The 17,043-nt window shown below is 56.4% G+C and overlaps 1 protein-coding gene across 1 annotated transcript in view; it reads left to right on the forward strand.

Annotated features, from left to right (window-relative positions):
* Nucleotides 1-859: 859 nt before the first annotated feature.
* DCHS1 (dachsous cadherin-related 1) overlaps nt 860-17,043 on the forward strand; it is a 31,175-nt gene continuing 14,991 nt past the window's right edge. The window contains exons 1-11 of the mRNA XM_014057446.2: nt 860-2,659; nt 9,616-9,804; nt 10,077-10,308; nt 10,431-10,667; nt 11,137-12,141; nt 12,278-12,465; nt 12,714-12,810; nt 14,114-14,271; nt 14,384-15,221; nt 15,616-15,855; nt 16,415-16,540. Coding sequence (XP_013912921.2) covers nt 926-2,659; nt 9,616-9,804; nt 10,077-10,308; nt 10,431-10,667; nt 11,137-12,141; nt 12,278-12,465; nt 12,714-12,810; nt 14,114-14,271; nt 14,384-15,221; nt 15,616-15,855; nt 16,415-16,540 — 5,044 coding nt within the window. The 5' untranslated portion in view covers nt 860-925. The remainder of the gene's footprint in view (nt 2,660-9,615; nt 9,805-10,076; nt 10,309-10,430; nt 10,668-11,136; nt 12,142-12,277; nt 12,466-12,713; nt 12,811-14,113; nt 14,272-14,383; nt 15,222-15,615; nt 15,856-16,414; nt 16,541-17,043) is intronic.

Below are 17,043 nucleotides of genomic sequence, written 5' to 3' on the forward strand. Positions count from 1 at the left end.
CAGCAGCCAGCTCCGCTCCGTCGCCTCCCTCCCTCCCTCTCTCCTCCCCCCCCCGGCAGCCCTGCAGTGAGAGGGAGCGACGGCAGGGGGAGCGAGCTGTGGGCCGGAGCCAGGGAGCCGCAGACAAAGGGAAAGAGGGGCGCGCGCGCGCGAGCGCAAGGAAAGCCGAAACAAAGGGGTCCGTGGCCATGCTCGCCCGCCCGCCCACCGAGGGGCTTTGCGCGATCGCTGGAGTCCGGGCTGGCCGACGCGGGCTGCTGGGCCTCCGCAGCTGCGAGAACTACCGCTCTGTGGCTTCCCGCAGTCTGGCAGGCAGCGGTTCTGGGGGACGAGGGGGGTCTCCATCGCCACTTTCGCTGGCCGGCATGAGACGCCCCAAAGATCCGCTGGCTTGCGGCTGGAGCGTCTGGCGGGCGGTGTAGCTGGAGGACAGGCAGCCCTTTCCCCACTGCTCAGAGAGCCCAGCGCCCACCTTTCGGACATCCGGGAGGGGAGGGGGACCGAGTGCTACCTGCAACAGGGCCTGGCTCTAACCCAACAAGGCTCTTCGCGGTAATTAGTTGAGAAAAAGGGACCCCAAGCAGCTGCCCCCACTCCCCTACCCATCCACATATCTTCCCTAAGTAGGTGCCAGTCTTGGCAGATTAATTGCCTGGATCAGAATGGAGATACCGGGAAGGGATTTGGGGAGACGTGAGTGATGAATGAGGAGGAGGCTCACCCCATGTCCCAGTAGCCCATCAGCTCTTACCTCATTTGCTGTGCCCCTCCAAGTGCTGCATTCCCCCCCCCCCCCCCCCGCAATCAACTCTGGTCCTGACCACCTTTCTTTGCATCCCTGCAGGATTAAGGCGCCTGTCCCCCCAAGTGGACCCTGCAGTTCTTCCCAGGCACCCTCCAAAAGAGCTCCAGGGGGCAGCTGAGGATGGGGCCACTTGCCCTAGTTTTGCTGCTGCTGCTGCCGCTGCTTGGAGGTCGTTGCATGGCAGTGCCAGGCACTCTGGACCTGCAAGTCGATGAGGAGATGCCCACAGGCACCATCATTGGTGACATCAGTGCAGGCCTGCCCACAGGCACCACCAGCTATATGTACTTCATTTCTGCCCAGGAGGGCAGCGGTGTTGCCACAGATCTTGAGATTGATGAGAACACGGGCATTATCAAGACAGCCGGGGTGCTGGACCACGAAACCCGTGACCACTACAGTTTTATTGCTGTCACCCCAGATGGTGCCACTGTGGAAGTCAACATCCAGGTAAATGATATCAATGACCATGCCCCCACCTTTCCTAAGCAGCGGGCTGCCCTCTTCATCCCGGAACACACCCACCCCGGCAGCCACTTCCCGTTGGATCCTGCCTTTGACGCAGACAGCCACCTGCTCGGCACCCAGGGCTACGCAATCAAGGCGGGGAATGTGGGCCAGGCTTTCCAGCTGGAGACGCGCCGCGGACCCAACGGGGTCTTGCACCCAGAGCTGGTAGTGAGCAGCATTCTAGACCGCGAGATCCGGTCAGCCTTCACCTTGCTTCTTGAGGCCTATGATGGCGGATCCCCCCCAAGGAGCTCCCAAATGACTTTGGAGGTATCTGTCCAAGATGTTAACGACAACGCGCCAGCCTTCAACCAGAGCCGCTACCATACGCTCATCCCAGAAAACTTGCTCCCTGGCAGCAGCATCCTCCAGGTCTTTGCCTGTGATGCTGACGAGGGAGACAATGGGGCAGTGGTGTACGAGATTAACCGTCGGCAGAGCGACCCAGATCAGTTTTTCACCATCGATGCATCCACGGGAGTAATCAAGCTCAACAAGGGACTAGACTATGAACTCCGGAAAGTGCACGAGCTGGTGGTGCAGGCCCGGGACAAGGCCGTCCACCCAGAGGTTTCCACAGCCTTCGTTACCATCCAGGTCCGGGATTACAATGACAACCAGCCCACCATGACAATTATCTTCCTCAGCGAGGATGGCTCCCCACGCATCTCCGAAGGGGCTCAGCCCGGCCAATTTGTGGCCCGCATTTCCGTCTCTGACCCTGACTACGGAGAATACGCCAATGTCAACGTCTCCTTGGAGGGGGGCGAGGGGAAATTTGCTCTCACAACCAAAGATAATATCATCTACTTGATCTGTGTGGACCAAATGCTCGACCGCGAGGAGCGGGATTCTTACGAGCTGCGAGTCACGGCCACAGACGCTGGAACTCCCCCTCTGCGGGCTGAGTCGGCTTTCGTGCTGCAGGTGACGGATATCAACGACAATCCTCCTCTCTTTGATGTCCAGGAGTATGAACAGAGCGTCCCTGAGGTGGTTTACCCGGGCAGCTTTGTCCTGCAAGTGACTGCCCGTGACAAAGACCAAGGGCCCAACGGGGAGATCCATTACAGTATCTTGCACAACCACCACTCCCACTCCCACTGGTTTGCCATTGACCCGGCCACTGGCATCGTCACCACTGCTTCCGCCTTGGATTATGAGACCGACCCGCAGCCCCGGCTGACTGTGCTGGCCACTGACCGTGGCAAGCCCCCGCTCTCCTCTACTACAGTAGTCCTTGTCACCCTGCAGGATGTAAATGATAATGAGCCTGTCTTTGAAAGTAACTTCTACAATATTTCCTTGAAGGAGAACGTGTCCTCCGGCACCTGCTTCCTCCAGGTGAGCAAAGATCAGGACGCGGTTAGAAGCCACCCGTCTTGGGGGAAAACGGGCTTCCTCAGGGCAGGGGGGATGTCTTGGGTAGTAAAGGCAGCTTCTCAGCACATGGCTCCTGACTTTGCTGGCGCATGCAGAGGTGGACTCTGGATGCTGTTTCTGAAGCTCACACAGCCTCTGCTCGGCACTGCTGGACTGCCTCGGGCTGCTGGTTCTCCTTGGTGGAGATTCCCTGGCCGTTCCTCAGCTTCCTAGGAGCCACCGCTCACAAACGTTGGATGTGTAGGTAGGTAGGTAGGTAGGTAGGTAGGTAGGTAGGTAGGTAGGTAGGTAGATAGATAGATAGATAGATAGATAGATAGATAGATAGATAGATAGATAGATAGATAGATAGATAGATGTGTGTGTGTGTGTGTACGCATGCACGCGCGAACACACACACACACACACTGTTTTAGACCGTAGAGGGATATGGTGCTTTGGGAGCAGTGGAAAAGTGATCGTGTTAAATTCATTGCCAGCAGATGTGGTGACCGTTACTCAGATGGTCCACAAGGGAGGCCGGAGCGAGTGGGAGTGAAGGCTTAGAAGGTGGAAGAGGCTGCTTCTCTTAAGGTAGCAGGACCTAAAGGCTGTGGGTGGGGACAAGACAGTAGAGAAGGGTTCCCTGCCCTCTAGGCCTCCAGCTCCATTGTGGCAGCCCAAGGAGCCCAGCCTGCCAGCCTCCTGCCATGCCTTGCTGGTGGAAAGGACCACAGGAAGGAAACCTCGTTGCCTCAGTGTTGCATCCTCCGGCCTTTGGGGCACTGTTGATGCACGCGTAATCCTCCCTTCGTCCATCTTCGATCATGGTTTTAGTTTTCGAGATTTGGCCGGCCTCTTGGCCCTGCATTTCTGTGTTAATTTTCACAGTTCGATGGAATTTATTAATTTTAACCACCTTTGGTCTTCCTCAGTTTTATCTTTTGTTTTTTCCAATTGCAGAGTGTACCATGTGTTTCTTTTGTTTCCTTTGCTTTGTACCCTAGAAGAAGAATGTACGCCTGGCCCCAATCCTGCACTTTTGGGAGCCAAATTTCTGGAACATCTTTCCCCTCCCCTCCCCCCCTCCTCCCCCTCCCCTCTCCTTCTCTCCTCTCCCAGTCTGCAGCCCTCGCTCTCTCTCTCTCTGACGCTCCCTCCCCCTCCTTGAGAGATTCCTTCTGCCTCTGGAGTGTATTTGGTGCTACAGGAAGGACTTTTTGGCTTTCCTGTGTAAATCCCTCTCCAGTTCCTTGTTAGGCAGAGGCCCAGCTACAACTGATCGCCAGTCGTGTGAGATAACCCCAGACATGAGCCTTGTTGAGCCCATTTATCTTGGCTTAAACGCCACAGTCAGGTGTTTGCTACTGCTAGAATCCCTTCCCCACGTTGGGCTCAAGTTAGGAAGGACCCACCAGAGGAGGGTCACGGTGGTACAAAGCCTAGTGAAGCTGGTTCCTGACGAGTCAGAATCGGAACTGAATCTGCAAACAGCTGTAACCCAGGATCTTCTTTAACAAGCCAGAGTCATTTCTGCAGATGACAAAGCTGAACTTGGTTTCTTCCTCCAATTGTTGGTCCAGGGAGCCTCCTGCAAATTATGGCAGATAAAGGATGAGTTTCCTTCAGCATTTCTGGGAACCGTTTTGATTTCAAGGTTTTTTTTTATTTGAGAGGAGATTAAGGTATCCGTATGTTTTGTGGGGTGTGCATTTGGGGTATGTCACATTTTTGTAGTGAGCCGAGGTGGCGCAGTGGTTAGGGTGCAGTACTGCAGGCTACTTCAGCTGACTGCAGTTCTGCAGTTCGGCGGTTCTAATCTCACCGGCTCAGGGTTGACTCAGCCTTCCATCCTTCCGAGGTGGGTGAAATGAGGACCCGGATTGTTGTTGGGGGCGATATTCTGACTCTGTAAACCGCTTAGAGAGGGCTGAAAGCCCTATGAAGCGGTATATAAGTCTAACTGCTATTGCTATTTCTAATGGTAGAATATTCTCTGTGAAGACCACCTACCACAGCGATAATACAACCGAGAACGGCAACTGCCTGCGAAAGCAAGCAAGGCCATGTTGGGGAACATATGGCCCCAAACAAGAACTGGCTCGCCCGTCAGGCCTGGGGATAAAGATAGTTACCCCTCCCGAATGATGAATGTATGTTGTTTACTATTTTATTATATGTTTCTATCTTAATGTCTGTATTCCCCTTCCCCGATTTTATGTGAGCCGCCCTGAGTCCCCTCAGGGAAAAGGGCGGCCTACAAATATTAATAAAATCTAAAAATCTAAATCTAAAAACAAACGTTTGGCAGACCTGCAGCTCCCCAAAATTGCACTGCCAAGGAGCCCAGATATCAGCAACAGCAGAACCAGAGAGTTGTCAGGAAGGCTGGAAGAAGGCTGGGAAGGGCAGCATCGCTGTTAGGGACAAATAGACCATCCCTGTTTCCTATTCCCAGCCTTAAAAACTCCTTTCAAATCCTAAAATTAACACTCAAGGGTCAAAAACAATTTAGTAACATCCCTCAAGTCCTGTTGGGGTCTCCCTATTGATTGGGAAGCTCCCCTATGAGACACTGCCCACCCTGCTTGCTGTCCCTCTGAAGATGAAGCTTCCTGCCTCCAGTTTTCCCAGCCGAGGAGGCGTGGTGGTGGCGGCAGTGAGCCTGCGCTGGCCTTTCCCAGCCAACTTGCCTCCAATGAGCAACCTGGGTTTTTTTTTGGGGGGGGGGAAGGTGGGCATCTTTGTCCTTTTGCTTTTTGCAGTGTTTAGAAGGATCACAGCCAAGATGGGGCTGCAAAAGGAATTTGGATTTCCCTAAATTGTAGTAGGAAGTAACCACATTTGCCAAATACCCCCTAGGAAAGCACACCCCTGTGTCAAAGAGGCACCACAACAGCATCCATGTGCCCACTCTGAAGCTCCTTGCCAAACCCTTCTGGTGCCTCCTGAATGGAAGATTGATGGCACGACTCCTGTGCCAGGCCAAGGAAGGGCCAGCTTTTGTTGAAAGAGGCACTGAGCAGAAGATCCCAGAACGTCCCTGGGGACCCATAAAACCCCTAAAACCAGCCAGACAAACAAATGCAGGACTGCAAAAGAGGACAGTCCAAAGAGCACCCCAAATTTCCACCACCACCCCAAGAAGCATCCTCTGGCTGCGTTTCCAGCCCCCCCCCCCAGTTCCTATGTATGAACCATTTCTCAAGAGGTTTGCACTCCCTGATTCGGTCTCTTCATTAATTTATATTTATTTGGTTATCCAATTTATGTAGCCAGCAATTACAGGGAGTGACTCTGGGTGGCAAATAGAATTAAAATAGTAACAAACAGTAACGAACATTATACAGCCTCAAACACAGGCAGCCGAGAAACAACCTAAACAACCGTCCCACAGGTGCTTCTCCAAGAGGCATCTGGACTTTCCTATTTTTCTTTGAAGACATTTTGCTGCTTATCCAGAAGCTTCTTCAGCTCTGATTGGATAGTGAGGAATGGAAGGATTTATACTCCTTGACAGACAGTCGTCACCGGCTGAAGAATGAGAAGCAAAACGTCTTTCAAAGAAAAACCAGAAAGTCCAGATGCCTCTTGAATAAGCACCTGTGGGAGAACCGGGACCTGGATGAGTGAGGATCTCCACCGACAACCCCAAAAACTTACACAACCAAGAAGCCCTTTAGAAAGAGGGCAATCTCCAATTCAACTCCCTGAGGTGGCTCCTGGCTGCGTTGACGAGAGTCCGGTTGCTGTGGAGCCACAGGGCACAGGGGTCATGGTGCCAGGGTACGATAATCATGGTGCCAGGCTACGGGAATAGTGCCAGGGTACAAGGACCCAGCCCAAGAGGGGGCTGCATTAAGAGTTTTGCTGCTAATCCATCCTCCCTTTGCTGAATGAAATGGGCTCTCCTGCAGAGAGTTTGAACCTTGTCGTCTCCTCCTCCTCCTCCTTTTCTTCTTCTGTTGCTGCTTCTCCCTCTCCTCCTCCTCCTCCTCCTCCTCCTCCTCCTCCTCCTCCTCCTCCTCCTCCTCCTCCTCCTCCTCCTCCTCCTCCTCCTTTTCTTCTTCTGTTGCTGCTTCTCCCTCTCCTCCTCCTTCCCTTCCTCCTCCTCCTCCTCCTCCCTCTCCTCCTTTTCTTCTTCTGTTGCTGCTTCTCCCTCTCCTCCTCCTTCCCTTCCTCCTCCTCCTCCTCCTCCTCCTCCTCCTCCTCCTCCTCCTCCTCCTCCTTTTCTTCTTCTGTTGCTGCTTCTCCCTCTCCTCCTCCTTCCTCCTCCTTCCCTTCCTCCTCCTTCCCTTCCTCCTCCTCCTCCTCCCTCTTTGGTGTAGCTTCTGGTCTGGAGGCCTTCAGGCACACGGCTGGCTGTTGCAAGGGAGGCATCTCTCCAGCGCCAGCACCAATGCCGCTGCTTTCATTTCTCCCGCGGCAGCTTCCTTTTCTGACCCAGCCATGCAGGCCATCCGCTTCCTGGCTGACCCCAGAGGCCAACGGCCTGAAGCTGGAAGCTAGCCCTTCCTGAAATAGCCCCGCTGTTTTTAGCCACTTGGCATCGGTGCCAGGCCCAAGGAGGGCAGCTGCCAGAGAGGCTGGGCAGGGAGCCTGCGTGGGTTTGCTGACCACACTGGCGCCAGTGCTCCCACCGCTCTCGAGCCTGAACCAAAGCCAGATGTGGATCTGTGGCGTTTGCACATCTGTAGAGCGGGGCCTCTTGGGCAGCCTGCCATTCGGCGCCTCAGGGATGGGGTGGGCCAGGCCAGCAGGCAAGGTAGGAGTTGCTGCTGGAGAAAAAGCTGCAAAATGTTTGGGTAAAATGAGTCCGAGGCTGGTTCTTGCAGAGGGCAGTTGGGAGCCGGTCGCTCTTGCCCGACTAAGAGAAGTGGCAGGAAATCCGGGAAGGGGTGGGGGCGAATGTGCTGAGCTGGGAAAGGAAGGGCTCCCCTCGGAGCAATCGGTTCAAATGATTTCCGTAGGTTTTACTGCTATTAAAAAGACGGAAAGGCCCCGGCTGTCCTGCCAGAGGCTACTGTGAAAGCTGAAAAACATCCGGTTGTGCCCCACCGACCACGGACGTTGATGGGATGGCAGCAGAAGCTGAGAACTATTTACCGGCATTCCTAGAGAAAAATTTGGGGAGTTTTAAGGTTTATGTGTCCCATGAAAATGAAGAAAGGGAAATAATATGTGGTGGTTCTTCCAGTCACACAGGCACAGTAGGTCAACTTTTCTCTGGCTCTCCCTTGCAGGGAGCATAAATGCCCCGGCCTCCGTGCATGGGACGACCTTGCGGTCGGGGTGGGGGGTGGGGTTTGTTCCGATGGAAGGGCAGCTTCAAGCCCTTCAAGTTGGTAGGGCAGCCCGGAGAACCGAGGCTAGCAACGGGCCAAGCCCCAGAAGGCCACCCTGGAGGTCACCGTTCCCGGGTCTCCTTGGCCTAGGGGGCCTCTGGTGGCCTCGTGCAGACGGACTGGGACTGACCGGAGGGTGACCAGGCAATGGGCTGCCCTGGAGGCCCTTCTCTTAGCTAGGGCAGCTCTGCAGGAGAACGAGGAGGTCCCAGGCAGTTGGCCCTACCCTGATGAGCTCAGGAGAGCAGGGCCCAGAAGAGGCTGGCCCTTTCCTCCCGTCTCCCCCTGCCCCAAACAGCTCCCCCTACCCTCTCCCGCCTAGCAGTTGGGAGTGGCAAAAGGGTCGCTTCTGGACGATGGGCTTCCCCTGCCATCAGGGCTCGGAACCCTAAATGGCCTCTTTCCCCAAGAGAGCCCTAACCAGCAGTCCTCGAGGTGGGGGGGGTATGGCTTAGTGGGATGGGGAGTCCAGTCTGGGCCCTCCAAGGCTTATGCACAAAACACTGTGTGGCAAAAGTGGGGTGAGCTTGGGCTCCATAGACAGGAAGGCCTCCATCCCAAACCTCCTGCCTGGGGGGGGTGGGGGGTGGGTGGGCTTCAGCCTCTATTCTACCAGACCAAAGCAGGCCTGCCCTGCGTTGCCCACAGGAGAGGTCCCATTGCAACCCCCCCTCCTCTTCCCTCCTGCTCCCCTCCCCCCCAGCAGAGACACGGGCTCCTTCAGGCTACGGGCTCCGTCCTTTCTAAGCAGGGAGGAATCCCCTCCGCTGAGCCTTTCTGGCAGGGGATCTCTTCTTGGGGATCGACTTGTCCAGGGATTTCTGGTGGCCTCCCATTCCAGTACCAGCTGCATCAGGTCCAGCTTCTTTCTTTAAGACAAAAATCAGCTCCCGGGGGGAGGGGGGCTGTCAACTGCAAACTCCTATTTGTCCCTTTTGTGTCTGGTCTCCCTTCCCATAGGCTCCTTCCTGTCAGCTGGCCACGCTTGGGGGCTCCCTTCCTCTTCCTGATGGGTAGAAGCCCCCTCCCAGCCAACCCACTGGAACCAATGTGGGAAGGCTGGAGTGGGGGCATGAGGGGGCCCGGAGTGAGCGGACTGGGTGAGCCCTTCCCTCTTCAGATGCTGGATGCCTCCCAGAGTTCCTGGGTCCTGGTCACTTTCAGATGATATGGGCCCTGTGGGGAAAGAGGGGTGTCTGTCTGTCTGTGTGTGTGTGTGTGTGTGTGTGTGTGTGTTTGTGTGTGTCCCTGTTAGCAAAGTCCCTTGCTATAATCTGCATCGCTGAAGGAGCCCCTCCTCTTCCAAGTTATCTCAATATTGGAACGGAGAGGGAAACTCCCCTCCCTCCCCCATGCCCCCACCCCATTGCAAGGTGTGTTTGTGTGTGTGTGTGTGTGACAGAGAGAGGGAGGGAGGGAACACAGAGGCTGTCCTGGCTTGGGAGAAATCCTCCAGTCCTCTGATAGTTTCCCCAGCAGAACCCAGGGAGATTGGGGGGGGGGAGCACAACAAGGGTCGCTTAGCAAGGTGGGGCTGACCCTTGGCATCTTCCCATCTGGTGGGTCAGCGTGGTGCTTCCGCTTTTGCCACAGATCATGGCCACGGATGCAGACAGTGGCTCCTTGGGAAGCATCTCTTATACTCTGGGCACGGGGCTCGGCAGCCTGGTTCCTTCTGCGTTCCTTCTTGGCGAAGAGACCGGCCAGCTCTGCACTACCCAAGGCCTGGACCGGGACGAGGGCCCTTCTGCCTACGATTTTACAGTCACAGCCGTTGACGGGGTGAGCATCCAGGAGGAGTTGAGCAGCCTCAGAAAGGCATTCTAGGCTCAGGGGTGAACCCCTCCGCAAAAGGCTTGTGGGGTACCAGAAGCGGGGTGTACAGAGGGTTCCTCAGAAACCCTAAAAGCTGTCAGCCGTTTCAGTACTTTCACAGTGCCAAGCAGAAGGCATAAGCCGGCACCCCGTCGGAGGCCTCTGGAGAGCGCCACTAGGGCGGCCGAGAGCGGTGCTTCTCTTGGCATCTCTTCCAGAGGGTCTTTCCTCTCTCCCAGGGTGGGCTCAGCTCCACAGCCTATGTGAAGATCTTTTTGGAAGACGTCAATGACAACGCACCGGCCTTCTACCCCCTTGAGTACGCTGCCAGCATCAGCACCCAAAGCCAGCCGGGTTCTGCCGTTCTGCGCGTCACTGCCCAGGATAAGGACGAGGGCCTGCACGGGCGAGTGACCTACCGCATTGCCAATGGCAACATGCTGACCGTTTTTGCCATCAACCCTGATACTGGTACCGCATGGCAGGGAGCGGGACCTCTTGCTGGCTCTCTGGCAGGATAGGCTGCCAATCCTTCTTGCAAGGGAGCCTGGATCTGTTCCCATCCTTACAGCTTGCTTTCCTCCATTGTGCAGGTGTCATTTCGTTGCGGAGGCCGCTCAGTGGCAAGACCAACCTGTTGGTGCAGCTGGAGGTAGAGGCAGAAGACGGAGGAGGGCTGGCAGCCCAGCCAAAGGCTCAGGTCAACATCAGCATCGTGGCAGGCACTGTCTCCCCTCCGAGCTTTGAGCGGGTCCAGTATTACTTTACAGTCCCAGAGGATACCCGGCCGGGCAGCAGCGTGGGATCCATCCATGCATACAATGTCCAAGGTAAATCTTCCACACCTTGCTTAGTGAGCTTATGTAGATCGCTCCCCTCTTTCCCAGAGTATTGGGGTGGGTGTCCATTGAGGAATCAGGAAGCTCCCATTCAGTTCACGAAATCTCCCCAGAGTAGTGCGATGAACCTGGCAGACAGGGGCTCCTAGCTGCTGCTCCCTTCCCCTGCTTCCAGTCCCATGTCCGACTTACAGGAAGCGACTCTCTCGTGGCAGAGTCCTGCCTGGCACAGGCTTCCAGAGGGAAGTGCACCTGAGCTGCTCCTTGTGTTTAATGTATGCGCTCAGTGCCATGTCTGTTCAGATGTGGTTCAAGTTAGCTCCCAAAGATGTCCCAAAGGAAAGGAAGCACTGGGAATGAGGAGACCTTTCAGGGAGGGAGGGAGGGAGATCAAGGGTGGAATGTGGAGAGTTTGGGCACTGCGACATTAGTTCAGTGGTGATCTTCTTCATCTCTCCAGGCCAAACGGACAGTGTGTTTTACTCCATTTCTTCTGGGGACCCCCAGGGCCACTTCTCCATTGACCCCAGCTCGGGACAGCTGCACACTAACCTGGCCCTGGACCACGAAGCTCAGTCCATTCTGATCCTGGAGGTCCAGGCCCGCAGCGGTTCCCCACCCGCATACAGCAGTGCCCGGGTGCAGATCACTGTCTCTGACGTCAATGACAACCCCCCCCGCTTCCCCTCGTCCTCTGACTCCGTGTCGCTGCCAGAGGGGACAGCTCTGGGCAACGTTATCTACACTGTGCAGGCTGAGGACCCTGATAGTGGAGCCAATGGACAAGTGCACTTTGAGCTGGCCTCCCGTGGAACGGCTGTCTTCGGCGTGGAACGACTGTCAGGGAAGGTGCGGCTGATGGGGGCCCTTCATCAGGAGAGCCTCAGCCCTTACAAGCTTCTCATTCTGGCACAGGACGGAGGGACCCCGCGACTCAGTGCCACATTCACCCTCCTAGTCCATGTGCAGACTGAAGACCAGCTGGGCCCCCTCTTTGATACCCTCACCTACCGAGTGGAAGTGCGGGAGGGAGTGCCGGTGGGCACCCATTTTTTGCAAGTGAGGGCCCTGGCCCGGGAGCACGGTACCTTCTTTGCCTACCATCTGCGTGCAGATGGCGATGCCACCAGCTTTGGGATTGCGCCTGACACAGGGTGGCTGCATGTGCGTCGGACTCTTGACAGGGAGGTGCAAGAGCTGTACGTACTGACTGTCTTGGCTGTAGCTGGAGAGGGTGAAGGGCGCCAGACAGGGACCAGCACAGTCCAGGTCACCATCACAGATGAGAATGACAACAGTCCTCGTCTGAGCGAGGAGCGTTACTTCTTCACGGTGGTGGAGAACTGGCCCGCTGGTAGCAGTGTGGGCCGGGTGATAGCCACCGACTCGGATGCTGGGTCCAACAGCCGCCTGACCTTCCGCCTGGTGCCACACGAGGGCCATTTCCTCATCCACACTCAGACTGGTGAGAGGATTCTGAGGGAGGGGGGGGGGAGAACCAAGCCTGGATGTTCCCGCTGAGCAGCGTCTGTGTGCAAGTGAGGCCTTCCTGCAGAAGCACCGCCAGCCTGAAGGACTCTGTCCACCTGCTTTGTTTGCAGGTGAGTTGAGCATTCGGAAGAGCCTCGACCGGGAGCAGCAAAGCAGCTATCAGTTGCAAGTCCTGGTACAAGATGGGGGGACGCCACCCCGCAGCACCACAGGGACAATCTACGTCACTGTGCTGGATGAAAACGACAACGCTCCGGGCTTTCTGCATGTGGCTGAGGGACGTGAACTTCTCCTGCAGGTCAGGGGACTGAGGGGTCATCTCTTAGCAGGGGGCTCGGATTCTTGGGGATAGGGGGGAAACCCTGGCAGTTGGGTTGGGGGTCCGACCAAGCCATCCTAGTTTCTTGGAAAGCACTGAAGGGCAGGTGGGCTTCCTTGCACACCAACACGCCAGGTCCCTGGGAAACAGCCTTACTGGCCAGGAGGGCATGAAGAGGAGTCAGCGGTCAGTTCCGGCTCCCCATTTATCATCTTTCTGTCCATCAGGTTCTGGAAGATAAGCCAGCTGGGCTGCTGGTGGCCGCCCTGCAGGCCAAGGACCCAGATAAGGGTGAGAATGGAACCGTCTTCTACACGCTGTCAGGTGAGGAGCCTTAGTGAGCTTACCGTCTCAAGCGGTCTTCCCCACCACTGCTGGCCTCTGGGCGATGGAAGCAGAAGGAAGGGAACCGATGCCTGCTCCCTTATCATGGCCTCTTCTGCTTCGCCCTTGGTGAAGATGTCCGCCTGGGTAGGGGAGAGGCAAGTGGGTTAATCGCAATCCGGAAGGAGGGGAAGCCCCTCGCTGTGGACGAGGGAAGGCCTGGAGTGGTTCTGGGGAGGGAAAGCTTCCCATTGGCTGCCTGGAGATTTGGTCCAAGTGATGGGCAGGGAGGGTGAGATGAGACGTGGCCTCTCCCGGCAGAGCTCTCCTTCCAGGGCCAGGAGGTGAATGGCCACCAGCCAGGCTCCTCCCTTCCCTTCAGTCCCCTTCTCAAAAAGATGGGAGGGGGGAGGAGTTTTGGAATTGCAGCTCTAGCCATTGGGAAGCCAGCAGACCCCATCCTGGTTCTCAGGAGTGAAAGTGCCGGGCATCATGCAGAGGAAGAGGGTTTTAATGAAAGGTCCCCCTTTGAAATCAAACCTCCTGATGTCAAATGTTTCTGATCAGAAGGAAGGCAGCCAGCCCGTCTCTCTGCTCTCCTTGCTTCCTCTCTTCCTGGCCTGATCCTGACTGGGGAAACATGTGGAAGATCAGCCAGAAGCCTATCCGGTTCTTGCTTTGTCCACCAGTTGGCCAATTGACTGGCTGGACTCCACTCCCCAGTGACCCTGGGCTTACAGCCGCCCGGAGTCCTCCGGGAGTGGGCGGCATACAAGACTAATAAACAACAAGAGGCCCCTTTGGCTCCTTGTACTCATACAGATCGGGGGTGGGGGGCACACAGCAGGAATATTCCACCCATTCAAGGCGCTCTCTCCGTTTGGCCCCAGTTCCTCTAGGGCGCTTGGCTGACCTGTTAGGCATCACGGGAAAAATGGCCCTTCCACCTGCTGCCCCTAAAAGCCACCGAGGGCACAGAGGCACAATGGCAGCCAGCATCCAAGGTGGCCTCCAGCTGAGCTGCCCCTTTGGTTTTTCCGAGCCTCCCAAGGAAAGCGTTGCTGTGCCCGTTGGAGGCAGGCGATGGTCACATTTGCCCTGGCCCTGGAGCAGAAGAGGGAAAGGCAGGGATCCTTTCAGACTGGCCCTTCGAAGCGGCCCTTCCGGCTCAAGGGGGCTGCCATGGAGCTGGGTCTCGGGCACGGCCGCTTGGTCTCACCCTCCTGATGGAGAAGCCAGATCCAGCCATTTCTTCCCCTGCTTGGCTTCTCCAGGTGGCCACATTTCCTTCCTTCCCTGGCAGGTGCCTGGGCAGAACACTTCTCCCTGCACGTGTCTACGGGAGAGCTGCGCACAGCCACCCCTTTGCGGCAAGCTGACCAGGGAGAATATCTGTTCACTGTCACCGCAAGTGACCGAGGCGCCATTCGCAGGAGTACAACGGCCACGCTGCGCATTCAGGTACATGCAGAGCTTCTAGGGAACCTGGTGGCCCTCAGTTCCTTGCTTGGAAGCTTCTCCTCTTCCTTCCCTAATGCTCTTCCTCCCCCTCCCTCCCCCCCTCCCTCCATAGGTTGTCTCTTCCAGCCATGTTCTCCCCCGCCCTGAAACAACCGTGCTGACTTTCTATGCCATGGAGGGCCTGCCACCTGGCTCCAGCATTGGCTCGGTGGCTCCCCTGGAGCCATCCCCCCATGGGCAAGTAACCTACATGCTGGTGGGGGGGAACAATGGAGATGGTTTCTTTGTCGTGGACACTAGCACGGGTGAGATCTACTTGGCGCAAGAACTGGACTATGAAGCGGAGAGGCGGCATACCCTGCATGTGAGCGTGGAGGACTCGTGGCGCGGTTATCCCAGCCAGCACCTGCTCCTGGTTGAGATCCATGTGCAGGACAGCAATGACCACAGCCCCACCTGGCCCCAGGACCCTCTCACTGTAGTGGTGTCGGAGAGCGCTACGCCGGACCTTGCCCTCTTCACTTTCCAGGCCCTGGATGGCGACGGTCCCGGTCCCAACAGCCAACTGCGCTATAGCCTCCTGCGGCAGGACCTCCTGCAGCCCGTCTTCCAGCTGGATGCCGTCACGGGGGAGCTGAGCCTGCAGGCCCCTCTGGACCGAGAGAGCCAGTCCGCCTTCCTGCTGGCTGTCATGGCGACAGACCAAGCCCACAATGTCAGCCAGCGCCACTCTGCCATCGTGACTGCTCACATCTTCATCATGGACGAGAACGACAATGCGCCTGAGTTCCTTTCTCCACCAAGAGTCAGTGTTCCCGAGGATCAACCAACAGGCTTTCTGGTGCTGCAGGTGGTGGCCAGAGACCAGGATATGGGCGAGAATGGGCGAGTCAGTTACTTGTTGCGAGCGGGGAACCCTGATGGCCAATTCCACCTCAATCCCAGCACAGGTAGGCAGCAGAAGTGGGCAGAAAAGGTGGAGCGTGTATTTCCCAGGGCTGGTCTCGGGGAGTGGCCTTTAGCGGAACGGTCCATGCCAGTGTGGAGTTCTCACCTTGGAGAACAGCCTGCCAGCCGTGAGAGCTGTTGGGAAACCACCTCAACTTCTCCAAGAACATAATTATTCCCTCACCAGGTTAAGTGTCCTTGCCCATCATGCTGGCCAGTTCAGTGCTTACAGTCTGAACGCACTGCCCTGTGCTGGCAAGTACTGCCAAGGGATACGCCAGCCGAGGCCCTTTCTGCTATCAGTCCCCCTCCAACCGCCTGCCTCCTGGGGCACAACGTCTGCCCAGATGTGCAGAACAAGCTGCCCTGCTTTGTTCCCTCTTGCTCTCTTCTTAGGGGCATTGTCCATTGTGCGGGCTCTGGACCGGGAAGAAGTATCTCAGCATAACTTGACCGTGGTGGCCACAGATCACGGATCCCCACGGCACACCACTACACAGCTCCTGTTAGTGCAGGTGCTGGATGTGAACGATGAAACACCGACCTTTGAAAAGAGCATCTATGAAGGCCAGGTGGCTGAAAACCTTCCTGCTGGCGTTCCAGTGCTGCAACTCCATGCCACGGACCAGGACCTTGGTAGGAATCTCATCTGTCCCGGGAGATGGGAAAGGCTCAAAGACCGTCCCAGGCAGCAGAGCCACTTTCCTTGCCCAGCTGGGCCCTTCCTTGGCCCCGAGCCCCCGAGATGCCCCTAGGGGAGGCTGCAAGGACACCTGCTGCCCAGGGGACGTCCTTCGGCTAGGCAGTCACAACATCCAAAGCAAAGTGTCGGATTTGGTCTTGAGCCTGTCAGCATATGTAGCAGGGTCCCCTGTGCTCCCCATGGGGAGACCGAGCAATCCAACAAGGAGATGTACCCTCCAGTGACCGATGAGGCCTACGTCCAGCTGCAGAGACTGGTCTTCCAGAGGGACAGAAGTCTCCTCTCGGCCACATGGTCTTGAATGGTCTCGGCTTAAATGGGAAACACAAAAGGCCAAGCCATGAATCTTGGCAAAGCCTCTTCCCACCTTTGAAAAGGGTTGGTGGTCCTCCTTGCCTTGCAGTCAGCTGGTCCGTGTAGTGATGGATCGCTGTGATTAAGAGGGTTCCCACAAGCCTGGAAAAAGGAGACCCTTTCCCCTTTCCTGCACAGGGACCAATGGCCAGGTGACATACGGCGGCATCGCTGGGGATGACTTCACGATTGACCCCCACACAGGCCTGATCAGCACTCTAGGCCCTTTGGATCATGAGGAGCGAGCTGAACACCTCCTGACAGGTAATGGACCTCTGGAAGGAAGGCCTGTAGCGGGCTGGGGGGAGGCGTAGCTGTCCTCTTTCCTGGGTCCTTCTTCATTAGCAGGCTGCCCCCTCTTTTGGCAACAGAAGTCTTGACTGAAAGCTAGACTCTGCGAACAGGGACTGCACACCTGGCTTTGGATGGTCCTTGTGCACAAAACCTCACCTTTGTCAGATTAAATTCCCCAGTGCTAGAGGGGAAATTAGCTGCTCCAGGCGGCATTTTCAGGGCTGCTTTCCCCCAATACAGGACTTGCTTTCCACCGCCTGCGTCTCTCCTTTGCATATAAGGAGATGCCCACAGCAGCATCCACCAAGGGATAACTTGATGCAGGGCCTGAGTGAACATAAACCATCATCCTCCCCACTGGCGCCCAAGGCAGCTGCCAGTTGAGGTGCACAGGGCTCTAACAGCAGGACATCAAAGTAATGTCTAAAATGACATTTTCTGTGTTATTTTGGAGTCTTTGGTGCTCTCTGCGC

The sequence above is a fragment of the Thamnophis sirtalis genome, unplaced genomic scaffold, assembly GCF_051295495.1.
Source record: "Thamnophis sirtalis isolate CommonGarterSnake01/CBP01778 unplaced genomic scaffold, rThaSir2_p1.2 scaffold_8, whole genome shotgun sequence".
Taxonomy (NCBI): Eukaryota; Metazoa; Chordata; class Lepidosauria; order Squamata; family Natricidae; genus Thamnophis; species Thamnophis sirtalis.